General features: G+C 37.6%; 1 protein-coding gene across 1 annotated transcript; it reads right to left on the reverse strand.

The window, feature by feature from the left end:
• Positions 1 to 11,438: 11,438 nt before the first annotated feature.
• On the reverse strand, positions 11,439 to 15,723 carry LOC124169180 (cuticle protein 16.5-like). The gene is made up of 3 exons (XM_046547693.1): positions 15,617 to 15,723; positions 13,677 to 13,889; positions 11,439 to 11,686 (listed from the first exon to the last, which is right to left on the reverse strand). The coding sequence occupies exons 1-3, from the start codon at positions 15,626 to 15,628 to the stop codon at positions 11,612 to 11,614; spliced, it is 300 nt and encodes a 99-aa protein (XP_046403649.1). The 5' UTR covers positions 15,629 to 15,723; the 3' UTR covers positions 11,439 to 11,611.
• Between the last annotated feature and the right edge of the window lie 983 nt (positions 15,724 to 16,706).

Consider the following 16,706-nt stretch of genomic DNA (forward strand, 5'->3'; position numbering starts at 1 on the left):
CGAAATACGAGTTAATGCATTTGTCACAAATTTGATATAATTGCATAAATGGGGAAAACCAGTTTGATTCACTTTTAGTAAAATTCAACTCGTCTTCAAATGCCTATTCCGGCAAAAAGTGGATAACAAATAGTTCACGAAGCATCTGCTTAGACTGAGAAGCTATGAATATTTTTATTGGAGTGGATATTTTTTTCCTTTTCCGCAAATCTAGGGAATTTTCCATAACATTTGTGGAGTTAACCATAGAGAGGCTTTCTAAAACACTCGACATTTTAGTCAAAGTGCTTATACAGTGAGGACTTAATTTACGGTAGTACGAGCAAGATATTTCATTAGTGAAAGTAACGACCAGAATAATTTTCTTTATTATAATCGAACTCTTCAAATAATAATTATCAAAAGTGTTTTTTATGATGGTATGCATGCCCGTGATGTACCAAAAAAATTTCACCTGCAGTATTCACCGTTTACTTTGTCTGTGGCAGCTGCTGAGGTTGGACATGTTTTTATGAGCTCGACGGTTATGGTTTTTTAACGCTTTCCATGCGGATAACTTTTTAAGCAGTGGTACTGCCTCCCAGTCCAAGGCGAATGACTGCTTATACTGTCACGGGGCCTATGACGGTTATTTTAATTCCCCCACCCTGTCACCGCAGGGTAGGGTTCTCTTCTCGGCCCGTCGTCATCAATTGAACCCCTAGCATCGCTAAGGAAGCAGTCCTTCTTGGCGAATGTATAAATATATCGATGGCTAAGTTATAAAAACACGTATCTAAAAAATAGCAACTTTTCAGGAGAGCAAAAAAACGATTTTGTAAATTGTATATAATTTTAATTAAAATTAAAAACCAGAAATATGTATTATAAAACAGAGAAAGAAGCATACATTTTCAAACAAAGAGTTGTTTTTTGCTCTAATTTCCAGTATTAACTCAGACCGACCAAATTTTAGTAACATATAGTTAGAACTTAGCCATCGATATATAATAATAGCTATGGCGAATGACTGCTTAAGAAGCCAAGAAATGTTTTCTAGAAAAATGTTTTTTTTTCGCAGAAATATGATATTATAACGTAATTGTACGGTAATCGGTCTTTTAAATATGAAATTAGCGAATTAATAGATTCACCATTGAATATGAACTGAAAATTTAAACCCGCATTGAAAGTGTCAAAGAAATGGATCAAAGAAAAAGAATGCTCAACAAATTTTGCGCAAAAAATAAATAAAGTGTAGCAAAGTGTGCGAAATGTTAACCAAGGCCTATGGTTGAGTCTGCTATGAGTAAAACAAGAATTTACGAGTGAAATAAGCGCTTCCAAGATGGCGGTGATGACGTTGAAGATGACAAACCCCCCAGCACATCTACAACCGATGTTGACGTGGAAATAGTGCCAGAAAAAGTTACGAGCTGGTTTTGAAATGTGGGCAATTTTTAAGGCGACTACATCAATGTAAAAAAATAAATAAATATTCTCCTCAAAAAAATAAATTCCCGTTATTTTCTAAACACATCTTGTATTGGCAATGAGCCTCTTGCCACACGGTAGGAATATCGAAAAAGATTCATTCATTAGACTGTAAGATAGTTTCCGTAATATATTCTTTATTAAATATTTCCCTTCTCCTACGTACATCAGAATTTTTAGCGCTGATTTGCGAAGAATGCTATTTCAAGATACATTTTCGAAGCCTCCTTGTCAGCAAGGAAACTCCCTAGACGATAGAAGTATATAGATCTTGTGAACAAAAACCTCAGACTGTGTTAATTTTGGACGTTTTGTAAGACATCACCGCAGACAGGAAGGCTACAGTTCCGTTGCAGGGACGTCTGGTTATCTGAAGTAAAAAAAAATGTATCAGCATTACATGCAGAATATTAGGATTTGATTATATTATATCTTTTTGTGAAATGACCCAAATTAAATTAATTATAATGTCTCTAAAAGTGATTTTTAGTAATAAGCAGATCAACCCAGGGCCCTAATTATCAGACTGATATGGAGGGAACAAAGTTCTGGTAAATAAATTCTCCAAAGAATTCAATGCATTTAAAATTATTTCATATTAAAGTAAATTCGAACACATCATTCGTATATCATCATAGTGGAGAATAGTTAAAATGTTTGAAATTTAGACTATAGTTACGATTAATAATAAACAAAGCTAAGGCCTAGAAAAAATAAAAATACCTCACTAATTTTAAGCAGGGGAAACATAATAAAAGATACAGAGTTGTATGTTCCTTAACAGTTTAGTTGACCGATACAGGTTTCGACATGTACATTATGTCATTTTCAAAGGCGTGACATATTGCACATGTAGGGTCGCTCAATTACACTTTTGTAGAAAATACAATTCAGTGTATCTTTTCTTAGGCTTCCTGTCGCCAACTTCCGCCAAATATCGCCATCCACCTCAAGTCAATAAGCAGGGGATTTAGGATTACCATGAAACTGAGATAATGAAAAATTCGGAATGTCAGTTGATAAGCGCAACCGCTATGAAAAATTATCTTGAGAAATTACCCTATTTTATGCTATTTGGTACTCAAGATTTATCGGAGTGATGAAAACATTTTTACAAAAAAAAAGGATGTTACAGTGAAATATCTCTGCTGAAGTATGATCATGAGATGAACCGCTAAACAATCCTAAATGGGGCGATTTCCTTCAGACATGGAGATAAACGAGAATAATATATGTGGGTGTCCTACTGTAATGACGACTTCGTAGGGTATACCGCACCAAGTAACCTAATCAATAGAAAATATGCAAATAACCAATATTCTGAGTTTTTAATACCAATTCTGACCATAAATGAAGATCATCACCCATCAAATTTACGTAAAATGTGGTCCATTTGACCCAAAGAGTAAATAAAAATAGAAGATGAATTCCTAAACAGAACCAACTCAATCAGATAAGCTTTAAGACAAACCACTTTCTCGCTGCATTTTCAAAGATGGGATTACTCCAAATTCTCCTCATGCCTATTACTCAATATCTTATCGATTCACGGAAAAGAATCAGCAGCAATCCTGGGATCAAAATCTGTGTGAAGACGACGAAATCCCCACACCAACATCATCCAAGTCCGATGAAATAACCCGGTCTCCATATTCTTTAATTGTGAGATTCACACGCCCATGGCTAAGTTCGGGGTGAGCCCTACTCCAATCTATCCAAACTACCTTTGGGTTGCATGATTGGATGAGTAACCCTGACATTAATCGATGTCTAGTTTTTTTTCCGCCGAAAAATAACAGTGAAGCTTAAGCTTTCTCGGGACTCACAACGGGTAAGGCCCCTCGTATATCCTTCCAACGTTTCAATAACCAATTCGCCAATCGTCTTCAGGGAAATCTAATGATTGGATTGAATCCTTATAGGCTTTTGCGGTGTGGTGAGGATTCATCGTGGAGGTTCTCGGGGTTACTACCGCGTAGATTCATCTCTGCAGACGACAGTTTCACCGGCATTGCAGCAGGCTTCTTCAGGTCAATGAAGTGGAGATGAAGAAGACAGAGATTGACCTGAATAAGCCTGTGGCAATGCTGGCGAAACTGTCGTCTGCAGAGATGAATCTACGCGGTAGTAACCTCGAAAACCTCCACGCTGGATTGGATTGAATTCCTAAATCCATAAAGAAGATGGGTGAGTTGCATATCGAAACGTGGAAAGGAGATATGGAGGAACTTATCCGGTCTAAGACCCGAAAAAAGAAGCCTGATATTATTAAAAACGCTTGCATTGCAATCAAATTACCCAAAATTAATCGTAAGAAACAATGCTGAAACATTCGTAGTTACCTAGGAGCTAGAGACTGATGATGCCATTGATGGTAAGTAAGCCACTGGTGCTGCGACACGCATTACAGTGTTTTTCACTGGTCTAGCGTCATCTGAGGAAGAAGGGTTGCATAGAACACGACGCACAGTGGGGCGAAAACCGTTTTGGTCTGCCAAAACCCTAAAATTCATAATGTCCGGATTTTATTTAAATTTTTTTCTCAGGTAATGCAATGTCAGGAGCAATGGAATCTGAAGAAATATTTCCGTTTCAATCATTAATGTAGAGACAGCAACCCTACAAACATGAGTGATGCAGAAATGCATCGCCAGCACGCGCAGATTTTGGTTTCATTCGTCAAGTTCTTCACGGCTACTGCTAAGTACCAGCAAAAAGTGTTTCCCTCCACGAGATAACCAATACTTGATGATCACTGCCTTTAAATATCAGGCCCTAGTACTTCTAGAAGAAGTCATTTTTTAGGCCTTCATAACATGTGCTACAAGTTTCAGAATAACACAAAATGTCACTTGAGCTACAAAAAATGTCTAACGATGTCGGATCGATATATTACTTTGAATCAAATGGTTGTTATGTGCTCGAAGTGCCAGAAAAAAATTGGGTGCTGGTTCGCGCAGGTTTTTGAGATAATTGCTTTAGAGTGCAACTATGTATTACTTTGGTAAGCGCTCCGCGGCGCGCGCCGCGGTATAGGAAGCAACAAAACCTCTCACATATCGCCACCGAGAAGATTTTGTCCATTACTTTTTCGCTGGTGATTGAGATAGGGCCAGTGGTATGTAGTAGGGTTCTCCGGTGTTCTAAAACGTGCTCGTGGTTATGTTAACGATATCGAGGCATGAGTTATATAAGCTGTTGATGACGGAAAACCGTCTTCCATGGAAAGAACGTTACCAGCGTGTATATCTTCATTTGGATGAAGTATTTGGTTTTCCCAAAGACAATGTGATAGAGGAGAAAATGAAAAGGACGGCCCGGCGGCTTTGTGGGGAAGTGAGAAAGAAATGGATGGAATTTCACCGCATTGAAAAGGACTTTCTTCGCTACCATGGAGATTGGCTGGATGCGAAAATTGTGATTAATATTCCTGGAACTACAAAAACGACCACAAAAACTTCAGGTATTTATAATATTTTCAACGTAATAATTTTGTATTTAGATTCTAATTAAAATATTTTGATCGATATATTACTTGTACTGTTGCACACTATAATGTATTTGTATATTTTAGCCAAACGGGAGTGTTATCCGTGCAACACTGCGGTCATAATCACTGAACGTAAGGCTGAAGTTAACGTACAGGCCTTACTTGACATAACTGTTTCCAGAATCGCCATGCTGCAAGCGGACGTTATGGAGACCTTTCTCCCATCGTTCTCCAAAATTTACATTTGATCTGCAGGTGGGGGCTTGATGTTAGCAGCTTCCAATCTATGTAAAAACAGGTCTCTAAAGACAATTTTATCGACAGTGATCTTATAATGACGTGTGTCGTCCCTCTTCAGTTGTACTACCAAGAAGACAATAGTGCAAAGGTAGTGGTGTGGCAGAATGTTCGCCCTTCATCTACAAGGTATTGCAGGATTTTAAAGCTAGAGTTTAAAAAAGAAAATAAGGAAACAATTCTTAATGAACAGCAAAACGTTCAGACACAAATTGATAGACTAGAACCTTCGAATGTTGTCATACCGAGTTGTGGTCCTATTCAAGTACGCCATACAATGATAATGTCAATGATTGACGGTAAGGTATGCAACGCCATTACACACACTTCGTCTCAACGGTGCTGCCTTTGTGGCGCACTCCCCCGGGAAATGAACAACATCGACAAAGTTCTGGAAAGGGGAGTTAATACAGAATCATTTCGATATGGACTTTCAACTATCCATGCCTATATTCGATTCTTTGAATGGCTTTTACACGTAAGCTACCGGTTAGAGACTCTAGAATGGAAAAAAACTACAGATACTAAAGATCTAATACAGAGAAGGAAAATTGAAATTCAAAAAAAGTTCAAGTCTGAGATGGGTCTTCTAGTAGACATCGTCAAGCAAGGTAGCGGCAATAGTAACGACGGAAATACTGCGCGTCGTTTCTTCTTGAACGCTTCAAAGTCAGCCGCAGTAACTGAATTAGATGAGGAACTAATTAGCCGGTGTGACACAATCCTACGAACTCTCTCCTGTGGTTACGCTGTTTATGTGCAAGCATTCCAAGAGTATGCAATTCATACAGCTAGGCACTATGCCCGTCTCTACCCATGGTATCCAATTCCCGCATCAGTTCACCGAATATTAATTCATGGTTCGGATGTAATAGCAGTTGCACTTCTTCCCATCGGAATGTTAAGTGAAGAGGCTATGGAGGCGCGCAATAAAGATTTCAGGAGATTCCGGGAAAAAAGATGCAGAAAAACCTCCAGAGAAGATATTAATAGAGATCTTTTCAACATTTTAATGGTATCGTCAGATCAACTTATCTCATCCTTGCGGCCATTACCTTCGAGAAAGAATGGAAGTCTAAAACCGGATGTCTGCGCTCTTCTTCAGAGTGTTAGTAGATCTACAACGGACAGTGAAAGCGAAGACAGCGATTAATAAAAATTCAAAGTGAATCAAATTTTTTTCTGATATATGTTTAAGAATTTGTTTAGCGTTTAACTTGTTAATATTAGAATTTATTTTGAAAAAGGGTATTATCTGCATTAAGAAGTGATTGATTTGATATTTTACTTGAAATTTATGTAGTGAAAGCTATATTGGAAGTTGAATTTTTATATCTTAAACTATTAATTGTCTTGTAAAACAATATTTATAAAATTTATAAACATATAAATGTGATTATATATGTCCACGTGTTTTTCTCAAGGTTATTATATGATATTATTTCCGTTCTTAGTAAAAAGACAATTAAAAGTTCAATGCAAATTTTTTAATTTGTTTATAATTTTTCCGCTTTTCCGTTTCTTAAAATTTTATTGCATATTCCTAATAACCAGCCCATAATATGCAACCATATGAATTTTTATGCAAATCAGACAAATCCTTGATATTTTGCCGACTTTCTCCGAATTTGGCCCCACTGTGCGACGGTGGCCAATAGATCCAGCGAGTGCGGTGCTGCCCACGAGAAAAGGTGGTGGTTGGCTCAAACTACAATAGTATTCCATACAGCCAGGGGGTGGGAAGTCGATCGCTGATGGAGCAAAACCATTAGGGTTGGCCAACGGCAAGCAAGTTATGTGCGTGCCGTAGGACATGACCGATACGGCGAGGGTGAGGAGAATAGTCTGTAGAAAGTAAGGTTATTAAGTAAACTAGCAGGCCACATGGCGTTGCTCGGGAAGGATAGTAACCAGAGAATTGGGAAACTTGGAACTTGGAATTCATGGTCACATGGCAGGAGTTTTAGGTAAAGGAAAAAGCCAGGTATGATGATGGTAAGTTGCAAAAAACAATGAAACAAATGAATTCCGTACGCCGAGCACGATATCAGAATATACTCCGCTCCACTACATTTATCGTATGCATGCAACATTAGGCCGGCCCTTATTTTTCAGAATTAAGAAAAGTTATGTTTTCCTTGTCTCAAAATGATCCAAATGAGGTCTATATTCACGTGTTAAATTTTGGTTACTTTAAAATAACGGCAACCCGTGCAAGTTGGGGTGACGTAACAAATGTTGATGAGAAAACGACGCAAAGGACGCGTCGGACGCCACCGAAAGTAGCATTATGTGGTTTCAGAGCATGAAATACACCTATAAACTAACTTTGGTTGCAATCCGTGCAGCCGTATGGGAATTAATAGCGGATAGACAAACAGACATCCTCTTTTACATATATAGAAGATAGATAGACATCGAGAGCTACCTCGTGAAACGCCATGATCATATATCGTACTTAATATCCTAAATTTCTGGAAAACGAGGTGAAACTATCATCGTTATTAACAAAAATACTGGCGAACTTCCAAAGATCCCATTCAAACGAGAAAGGTTAAAGTACTTTATTAGCATGACCAAAAGATGAGTAAGAAATGCATACTCCTAAATCATCTTCATATGTGCGAACAGGAACTCAAATACCCATCAGCCCCAAATATCCACCTGAAATTCGCAGGCTTTTCCAGACTTAACTATCCATATGATAACATGCATTTCACAGAGTACTCATTTTAATGGGAGATAAATATGTTATAAATTGAAGCATGATAATTAACTGAAAACGAAATACATAAATTATCAATAAATAAATTGATTTTAGAATTTCTTTGGGAACTATGGGAGAGCACCGACTGGTTGTTCAATTTTCTACATGGGTATAGAAAGGGGCACTCCTGCGAAACGCAACTACTGGGTTTTTGCCAAGAAATTGCAGACTCTATGGATGAAGGGATAGAAGTGGATGCAATAATTGTCGACCTGTCAAAAGCATTCGACAAAGTAGAGCACAATCGGCTTTTAGAAAAAATGAGAAAATTACCACCTCAAACAGACAGTAGACTGTATTTTTGGGTCGAAAATTTCCTGAAGGGTCGAACGCAAAAGGTTAAAGTGGGTGAAATGTGCTCCGAAGAAGCACAAGTAACGTCGGGTGTCCCACAAGGTAGCGTCCTTGGACCGCTTTTATTCTTAATTTATATAAATGACCTCCCAAATAGCATAAACTCCCATATTAGGCTTTTCGCAGATGACTGCATTATTTACAGGAGAATAGAAAGGAAAGCGATCGAGAAGTGCTTCAAAATGACGTAAATAAAATGACAGTTTGGGTGTCAAAAAATGGAATGGACATAAACGTAAAAAAGTGTAAATTTATAACTTTTAGTGGGAAACTAAATGGAACTAGGAGAGAATATTTATATTCAGGGACGATTATTCCAAAAAGTGACCGATGTAAATACTTAGGGGTGTATTTAATGAAAGATTTGGGGTGGGAGGCAAATGTCGAACAATTAACAAAAAAGGCGTTCAAAATGTTACATAGGGTGATGAGGAATCTTAAGGAAAGTGATCGAACTACAAAGGAGAAGGCGTATAAGACACTAATACGGCCGATTTTAGAGTACGCGTCACTAGTGTGGGACCCGTATGAAAAGGGACAAACAGAATCCATCGAGAAGGTGCAAAGAAAGGCAGCAAGGTACGTCATGGGGAAACACAAAAAGATCGAAAGTGTCGGTAAAATGCTGAAAGAACTGGGATGGGATACACTAGAACGGAGAAGGAAAATAAATAGGCTTTGCGCACTCTTCCGCACACTGAAAGGGGAAAAGGCATGGGGGGAACTACGGAAGAGGATTGAATACCCCAGCTATATTGGTAGGCATGATCACCAATACAAGATGAAATGCCGGCCGCAAAGGACTAACGTAAATAAATTCTCGTACCTCAACAGGACGATTACGGAATGGAATAGACTCCCTGCAGAACTGTTTAAGCCCTACCCTAACAATGTAAGGATTTTCAAGAAGAGGTGTAGAGGATTTATATTGGAAAATAATATCACTGAATTTTAAATATTCACTTTCTAGTTTCATTTTGGTAATGTATTTCTCATTTGAAATATTTTTGTTTTTCTTTTTATTTTGTATAAACTGTTACCACCTGGCAAATAGCCAACTTGTAACTTGTACAATATAATAATTACAACAAGCCGAAACACAGATTGAGACAGCCGGATTTTCTAATTCAGAACATATCCTCATAAGCAAGGGGTATGAGGAAAATCTACCAATTGACTAATGCGGTGAATATGAATTCTCCAAACTCTTAGGTAGTTATTCCCGACATTCTCTGACTTTTCAAGCACAACGAAATACCATGAAATTCCAGAGATTCATTCATAAAATATTTCCAGATTATTTAAAGGCACCATTTAAACAAAATTCAACTGAACGTATTGAGATAGGACAAAGGAAGTTTACTCAGGTTTTCGGCCGTGTGACGAAATTGCAGGTACCAGTTTCTTAAGGTTGAAGTCTTCTATTGCCCTCATGAGTATCTTAATATCTAAGAGACATTCATCACCAGTTCTCGCTTAGATACTCCACGTTTTTATGCAGGGATACGATTCTTGCTTCCCCACATGAGATAATCACCAAAGATATACGTACACATACCTTGATATACATAACGTGGATCTTCCTTGAGGCTATATAGCTCGATAATGCGTGGCATAAGCTTTATGAAGGACTGACGACTGTTCGTGCTATCTTGAATCATTTTATATTCAAACCATCGTTGGTGACGAGGGATGCTAACCTGAATGGACTAATTTGAAAAAGCTGACTAAACACGGAAGGAAACGTGAAGCATAATCGCGGAGTAAATGATTTGTTTGAGATTTCAGTTCAAGAGATGACACATAGTTTACATTTGGGAAGAAATGGCCGTGGATCAATATGAAAATAAAGACAGCTAGACTTACTTCGCGACAAACCTTAAACTATTTGGTTTTATGAGCGATTCATGAATAAGAGGGAGGTAAATGATGATACAGGTGATAAATGATGATCTTTAAACATTGCTTACTTGTCTCTTTCTGTTCTTCTTCTTCAGGTCTTCCGAAGGGGTCATTAAAACTTAAATGCAACTCTCTTAGTCACACTTCTGGGGAAGTAATTGCTTTCAAGTAATTAGGGCCGCTGATCGACAACAGATGCCAAGCATACTTGTGCTTAATCGATAAAATCAGCATCATAAAGAAGTCACTTTCAAATGGTCGGAAGTATTAACTGTAGTACATAGATAAAAGAATTCCTGTACTGTGTTAATGGCCTAAATATAAAAGAAAGAAAATGTCAGGAAACTGAAGGAACTAGTTTCGAGAATGTAGATTAACATCTAGCCCTTTCCTAACCCGCAGCTTCTTCAGGGAGAAATTAAACTTCAATACTTCACACTTTAAAAAGTGAAAACGTTCTAATCGATCATAATTATAGTGGTATTTATATATTCACCAATAAAATTTTACAGCACAAGAGAAGACGTAGTGTAAATTTAAGTTATCCTGAAAAGAGCTGAAAATGTATGCATTTTTTTATGTTACTAAGAAGTTTGGGTTATGATGAGATCAGGGCTGCAGGATACTAAACTTATACACCATCGCAGGTGTTAGCAAAGTATGGTCTCAGGCAAGAAACCGAAGAAGTATCGGTAGTCCGGCTTTGCGATGATCCCTTTCGTCCAGTAATCCTGCGCGTAAGGTTAGCGCCCTCCGGTTTAAATAATTTAGTCAGTTTTAAATAAAGGGTTTTTCAAAACATAGTAAGAATTTATTTTCATGCATCTAGTAGTTCCTCAGTTTATATTTTGCGCAAAGTTTTGGTTACGTGACGAACTAAATCGGGAAAAGAAATTTTTTTTGCAGAGTCACAGTGGTGTCCAGAGTCTATTCTGCCTTTATCGATCATAATCGTTGTAATTCATTTAGTTATTTTGTTTGATTCACTCCCTAAGCAGTATGGAGAGTTGGTGTCAATGTATGTACTTAACTACAAAATTATACCATAAAAAGCTTTTGTTTTTGCGTTTTGCTTGTTTCCTGTACGTTACCAATTATCCGGGGTATCCTGCATATTTGTCGGATTAAAGATATCTCACTGTGTAATAAAAAAGATTTTCAGTTTCAGGAAAGTTTTTATTTGGTGCGTAAGGTTCACAGTCACTCCTGAGATATGTATCCCATTGCAGGTTGTCGGCGAAGAATAATCTCGTCTCAGGCGAGGAATCGAAGAGGTATCACAACAGCGCAGCTATGTTTTCATTTGTTTCTCAAAGGTGTCGTCGTATTTAGATGAAGTAGGTGGCAGCAGGGGCAGCGTAGTAAGCGGCGGAGGCGATTCCATTGTAGTTGCGGGCAATAACCTAAAAAAACACAAAAGATAATCAACTTTACATACGCCTGCACGCATATTTAACTGCGTTACTCATTTCATATAAAGATATTTTTTAGAGCCGTACGATATTTAAAGACTAATTTCGTTATGCACGACCATGACCAAGGCGGGAGCAATAACCATTTTGAACGTACTAGGTATGTTCAGAAAATTACGGGAATTTTTAAATTTCTAGGGTTTGGAGTTTGTAGGATCCGATTGTCAACTTTTCATGCTACTATACATGCCCCTGAAGTATGAAGAAGAATTTTCAGTTGTACCCATCCTCTACTGTGACTTCAGTAGCCCTATTAAGGCTAGCGTGTTTTTATGAGCTCGGTGATCACTGCTTTTTCGTGAAATTTTAACCAAAAAATACTGCAACGACACCTCAGCCGCCATATTCGCCAGAAATGGCTCCGTGTAACTTTCTCCTATTTTCAATAATAAACAGAATCTTAAAGGGCCGTCGTTTTACAAGCATAGATGACCTTAAAAGCGAGTCCCTGAAAGAGCTAAAGGCTAACCCAAAGATTGAGTGGCGTTTCCATTATTATAATAAAGCATTAAAGAAGATTTATTATGATTACATAATACATGTCATTTTGGCAAAAATGCATATGAAATGTGAGTTTTAACCTAGTAATCATAATGAAAATAAAACTTAGACCATCACCTGACATAATTATCAAATATCATGTGTAAAAATAAAACTTTGACATCATCTGTTTGAGTTATTAACAAATATATGTCATAAATGAAGTCCAATCACGTTAGTTACGTACAAATGACGCTAAGATCCGGATTTAGAAGTCTTTCAACTGTTGGATGAAGCGCGTGGCACAAGTCTAACTGGGGACTATATTGAAGGCGAAGGAATTAATGTAGACGAATAACTAAATATTTTTTTCATAAATCTAAAACTCCCCTTTATTTTCTGAACACACCTAGTCAATTGGCACACTCAACCATATGAGCGCACAGCCAATCTTTTAAAACGGCCCCCTGTACCACGGCTACAGCATTCCCCTACCTCTCGCCTCGTTTGCGATTTGGCCCATTGAGTATACGTGGAATCTCTATGCAAAACGATGTAAATCACTGAACCCACTTGATACACTGAAAGTCACCTCAAGGGTGTTTGGCAGAGGATTGTATTTCTACAATGCTTGCATTTGGACTCAACTACAGGTAGATGCTACCATAATGACACGTGTGCTTGTATGGAGGGGTGTAGACTTCATCATGCAAGCACCACTATTCCATTACCTACGACATAGCAGGCCAAAATATACCAATAAAATAATTACATCTTCAACGTATAAAAATCTGGAAAATATGGCGACGCATTCTATCTCTCATATCAATATCGTGCACAAACCACGGTTAGTTATAAAAGCAATATTTCTGCACGCATTCATCAAGTTGATACAATTACATCCGGGATTAATTGAAAATAAACTTATGCATAAAATTTATCTTATTAAAATGTGGATTACTTGAGAGCCAAATTTCACCCAAACTTAGACTTTGAAATTGGCCCAAATTCTCTGTGCCCATTATTTGGCTTATAATGTCAACGAATTCCGTTCATGATGACAAAAAATTGTACGTAAAATAATACATTCCACAAGCATAACTGTCTAATCGCGCAGTGACGAACCTATTTTTTTTTTAATTTCATGGTTGTACCTCGCCGACACCTGGTTGCTGCTAGCAACGGGTGCAATTGTCAAATCACGTTAATTACAAACAAAAGACGCTACGGTCGTCCTAAATTGCAGGAATGAGTATTCAAATAAAAATATAGCGTTATCAATATTATGTGTACTCTTCAATTGGATTATAACCTTATTAAATGTCGTTTATCATGACAAAAACGAGCATTTAAAATAATATATGCCACAAATATACTTTTTAAACACGTAGTCGCGAAACAATTTTTAACAACATTTCATAGTTATTTTTGCAGTGAATACCTGGTTGCTGGTAGCGACAGGTGCAATTGGTGACGTGTATGCCACAGGTGCTGTGTATGCTACTGGTGCGGCGGCGACAGCGGGTGCGGTATAGGCCAGTGGTGCGGCGGCGAAGGCGGGTGCCGTGTAGGCCACTGCTGGTGCGACGGCGTGGACCAGGGGCTTTGGTGCGGCGGAGGCCACAGCCACGATGGCGAGGACGACAAGGGCGGTCTGCGGCGAAAAAAACGAATGTCAACAGATGAACCACGGCAACAAAAAAGGCGCAAAATTCTTGGCGCGATAAACTATACTTAACAGCTGAATGAAACAAGTATCTTAGTTCGCAGTCACACACACATTGCAAAGTTATATACACCGAGGATAATATCTGACATTAAAAAATCATTTAACTTAGGCGGGATTCGAAGCCAGATCTCCCGATCACCGGTCAGATACGTTACCAGTCACACCACCAACACATCTTTTTCCTAGATTGAGATTCGCTGAGGAAAAATATGCCTTTTTTGTTGCTACTTTTGTTGAACTTAATATTTGGGAAAATAAATTCTGCCACCAATGTCCCAAAAAAAAGTTTGTGGTCCACGTTTGACCCATGATGTGAATAATTATCACGCTATAAATGGCATATAATATTGCTTTGATAGCTCGAAAGACTTTGATAGGGAAGGTAGGTACGCAATTAATCTCTCTCCAAAACTTAAACATCTAAAAGTAAATATGCAATACTACAAAAATTGATGAAAATATAGCAAAGCAGTTTTTTTAACCACTGGTATTGCAAAAGAATGGAGCTCAAATTTTGCATGCAGTCCTTGAATTTGATGTCAGCAAACAACATTTGAGACAGCAAGAAAACTATTTCTCAATATTTTCAAGTCAATACAGCCACATGAAACTATGCCCCGATGAATGCAATTTTCACCACCGGCACTTCGGAAACGCCCCTTCGTATCCCGGCTCAACCAATTGATTATTTCTGTGCAAATTGTATCTTTGATGTATGAAATTACTCTATCTGTGAAATCTGAAGAAAAATATCGAGGCATTTTTTTCCATACGTTGGACTTCCTCCTCGCTCATGACTTTAACATCCCATCTAACCGAAATTTCTTGGCAAATCTTTTGTTTCGTCTTTTGGGAAAATACCAACAATCAATCTGCTGAGGAGACCAGAAGCCCAGGAGCATCTATGTTCCGACTCTCCAATTTTCAACGCAGTTACAATCCTGAATTAATGCGAATACACAACGACTAATTTAAAATTAGACATTTTGCAAACGAAATATACAGTATATTTAATGAAATACTTTCTTCTTTGATGGAACCATTTCTAGGGCCACTATAGAATTTTTCTCAGCTTTAGCTTTGCAGGATGAATATATCGAATAAAAAGAATCAGAAATTAGCAAATAGTAACATGTACGCTACTTTAGTGGCTACTTTCGGTTTTGCCCTATCATGAACAAGTTCTTACATAAATCTAGTAATAACTAGTCTTGTTACCCAAAAGTTTTTGGATTATTACGTAACAATGTGTCGATTGAAAGACAATACTAAAAGAAGGCATCAAAATTTTTATAGATGAAAAAACTTTAATTAACTTAACATTAATCTACATGAGATTACCCCAAAAAAGGGCGAATCAATGTGTTATATTAATATTACATTCTACCGAAAAGTAATACCGTATTCATGATTTTTAATATAATTAATGTATTACGGTATCAAGTTTATTATTATTAGAAAAAAATTAATGACGTAGAGGGCACTGGTCATAATATAATTGAAAAATTAAAGTGCTTCTGAAAAGACGAGAGATTTAGTCTCTTAGTACAAATAATTCTCAGCAAGTAGGTATTCCACGTCGTTAATTGGCTCGGAAACTGCACTAATCTTCCTTCAAGACTGCACTAGCAAGACATGAAGCAAGCACTCACCTTGGCGAACATTTTGGTGGTGGTTGTTGGGTGTTTGGTGTAGTCCGTAAAGAAAATGCAAGGAGATCCTTGTGATGCCTTGTGGAAGACTGGTGACAAGTGGGACCCTCCGATGTCCTCTTATACTGTCCAGCCCTCCGTAAGGCGTGGTGGGGGCGTGGAGGATTTCGGATGAGCTCGACGCTAAAGCGTTGTGCAACCCTACCTTGGGAGACTTGGTCGCGGAGGCGAACGGAATGTGTGTTGGGGTTGAAAGCTGGGTGCCAATTGTTGCAGACGAAAATTACGCCACGAGAGCTAGTCGCAAGGACATCGCGTTAAGTGATGCACATACTGTAACCGTTGGCATTGGAATTCCAGAGTATCCGCAGGAAAAATTTAATTTCACCTTAGACTGCTTTAAAACATAGTTTGCACTGCTGAATGGTAACATTTAGAAAAATATTTGAATTAATCTATAAATATAAAATTAAAGAAATTAAGCTTAAATCACTTAAAAAATTAATCCTCATCTTAGGCGTATTTTTTTTAGGAGTTGGACTGCAACATCTGTCAAGTGGGTAAAAACTTCTAACTTTCTCTATTTTCACCAATTTATTGACTGAGCTTTGTACTGATGTTAAAAACATTTTTATTGATTCAGAAGTCAACTCGATTAATGTCGATCGAGTAATTCTAACTGCCTAACTCCAGCTTAATAAATTCAGAAAATAAAAGAAAAAAACTTTGTAAGGTTCACTTAATATATTGAAAAGGAATCACGATCCGAGTATCGTATCATGGTTATATCTTCTGGGTCACTTCTTCACCTGAAGATTTAACCTTGTTACCAAACCCGGGTGGTGTTTTTTTAATACACTAAGTGAACATTACAAATTTGATACTTTTATTTTCCATAATGGAAAGGTTTCAAAAAGTTAAGCCTGAAACCATCAGTTATTTTATGTTTTCAATGCTGAATGGTAAAATTTAGTAAATATTTGAAGTGTTGGCATTGGCATTGAAATTCCTGAACATTGACAAGAAAAATGTAATTTCGCCCTAGACTGAGTTTAATCTTTATTTGGAAGCCTTACTGGTAAAATTTAGT

Source organism: Ischnura elegans, chromosome 12 (genome assembly GCF_921293095.1).
Source record: "Ischnura elegans chromosome 12, ioIscEleg1.1, whole genome shotgun sequence".
In the NCBI taxonomy this organism is placed as follows: domain Eukaryota; kingdom Metazoa; phylum Arthropoda; class Insecta; order Odonata; family Coenagrionidae; genus Ischnura; species Ischnura elegans.

What these genes read in the sequence shown, in the direction of transcription:
- LOC124169180 (XM_046547693.1), bottom strand. An exon ending in CTGTCGCTACCAGCAACCAG is followed by an intron (nt 11,687 to 13,676) that starts GTATTCACTGCA and finishes GTGTTTTTTTAG; the next exon opens with GTTATTGCCCGCAACTACAA.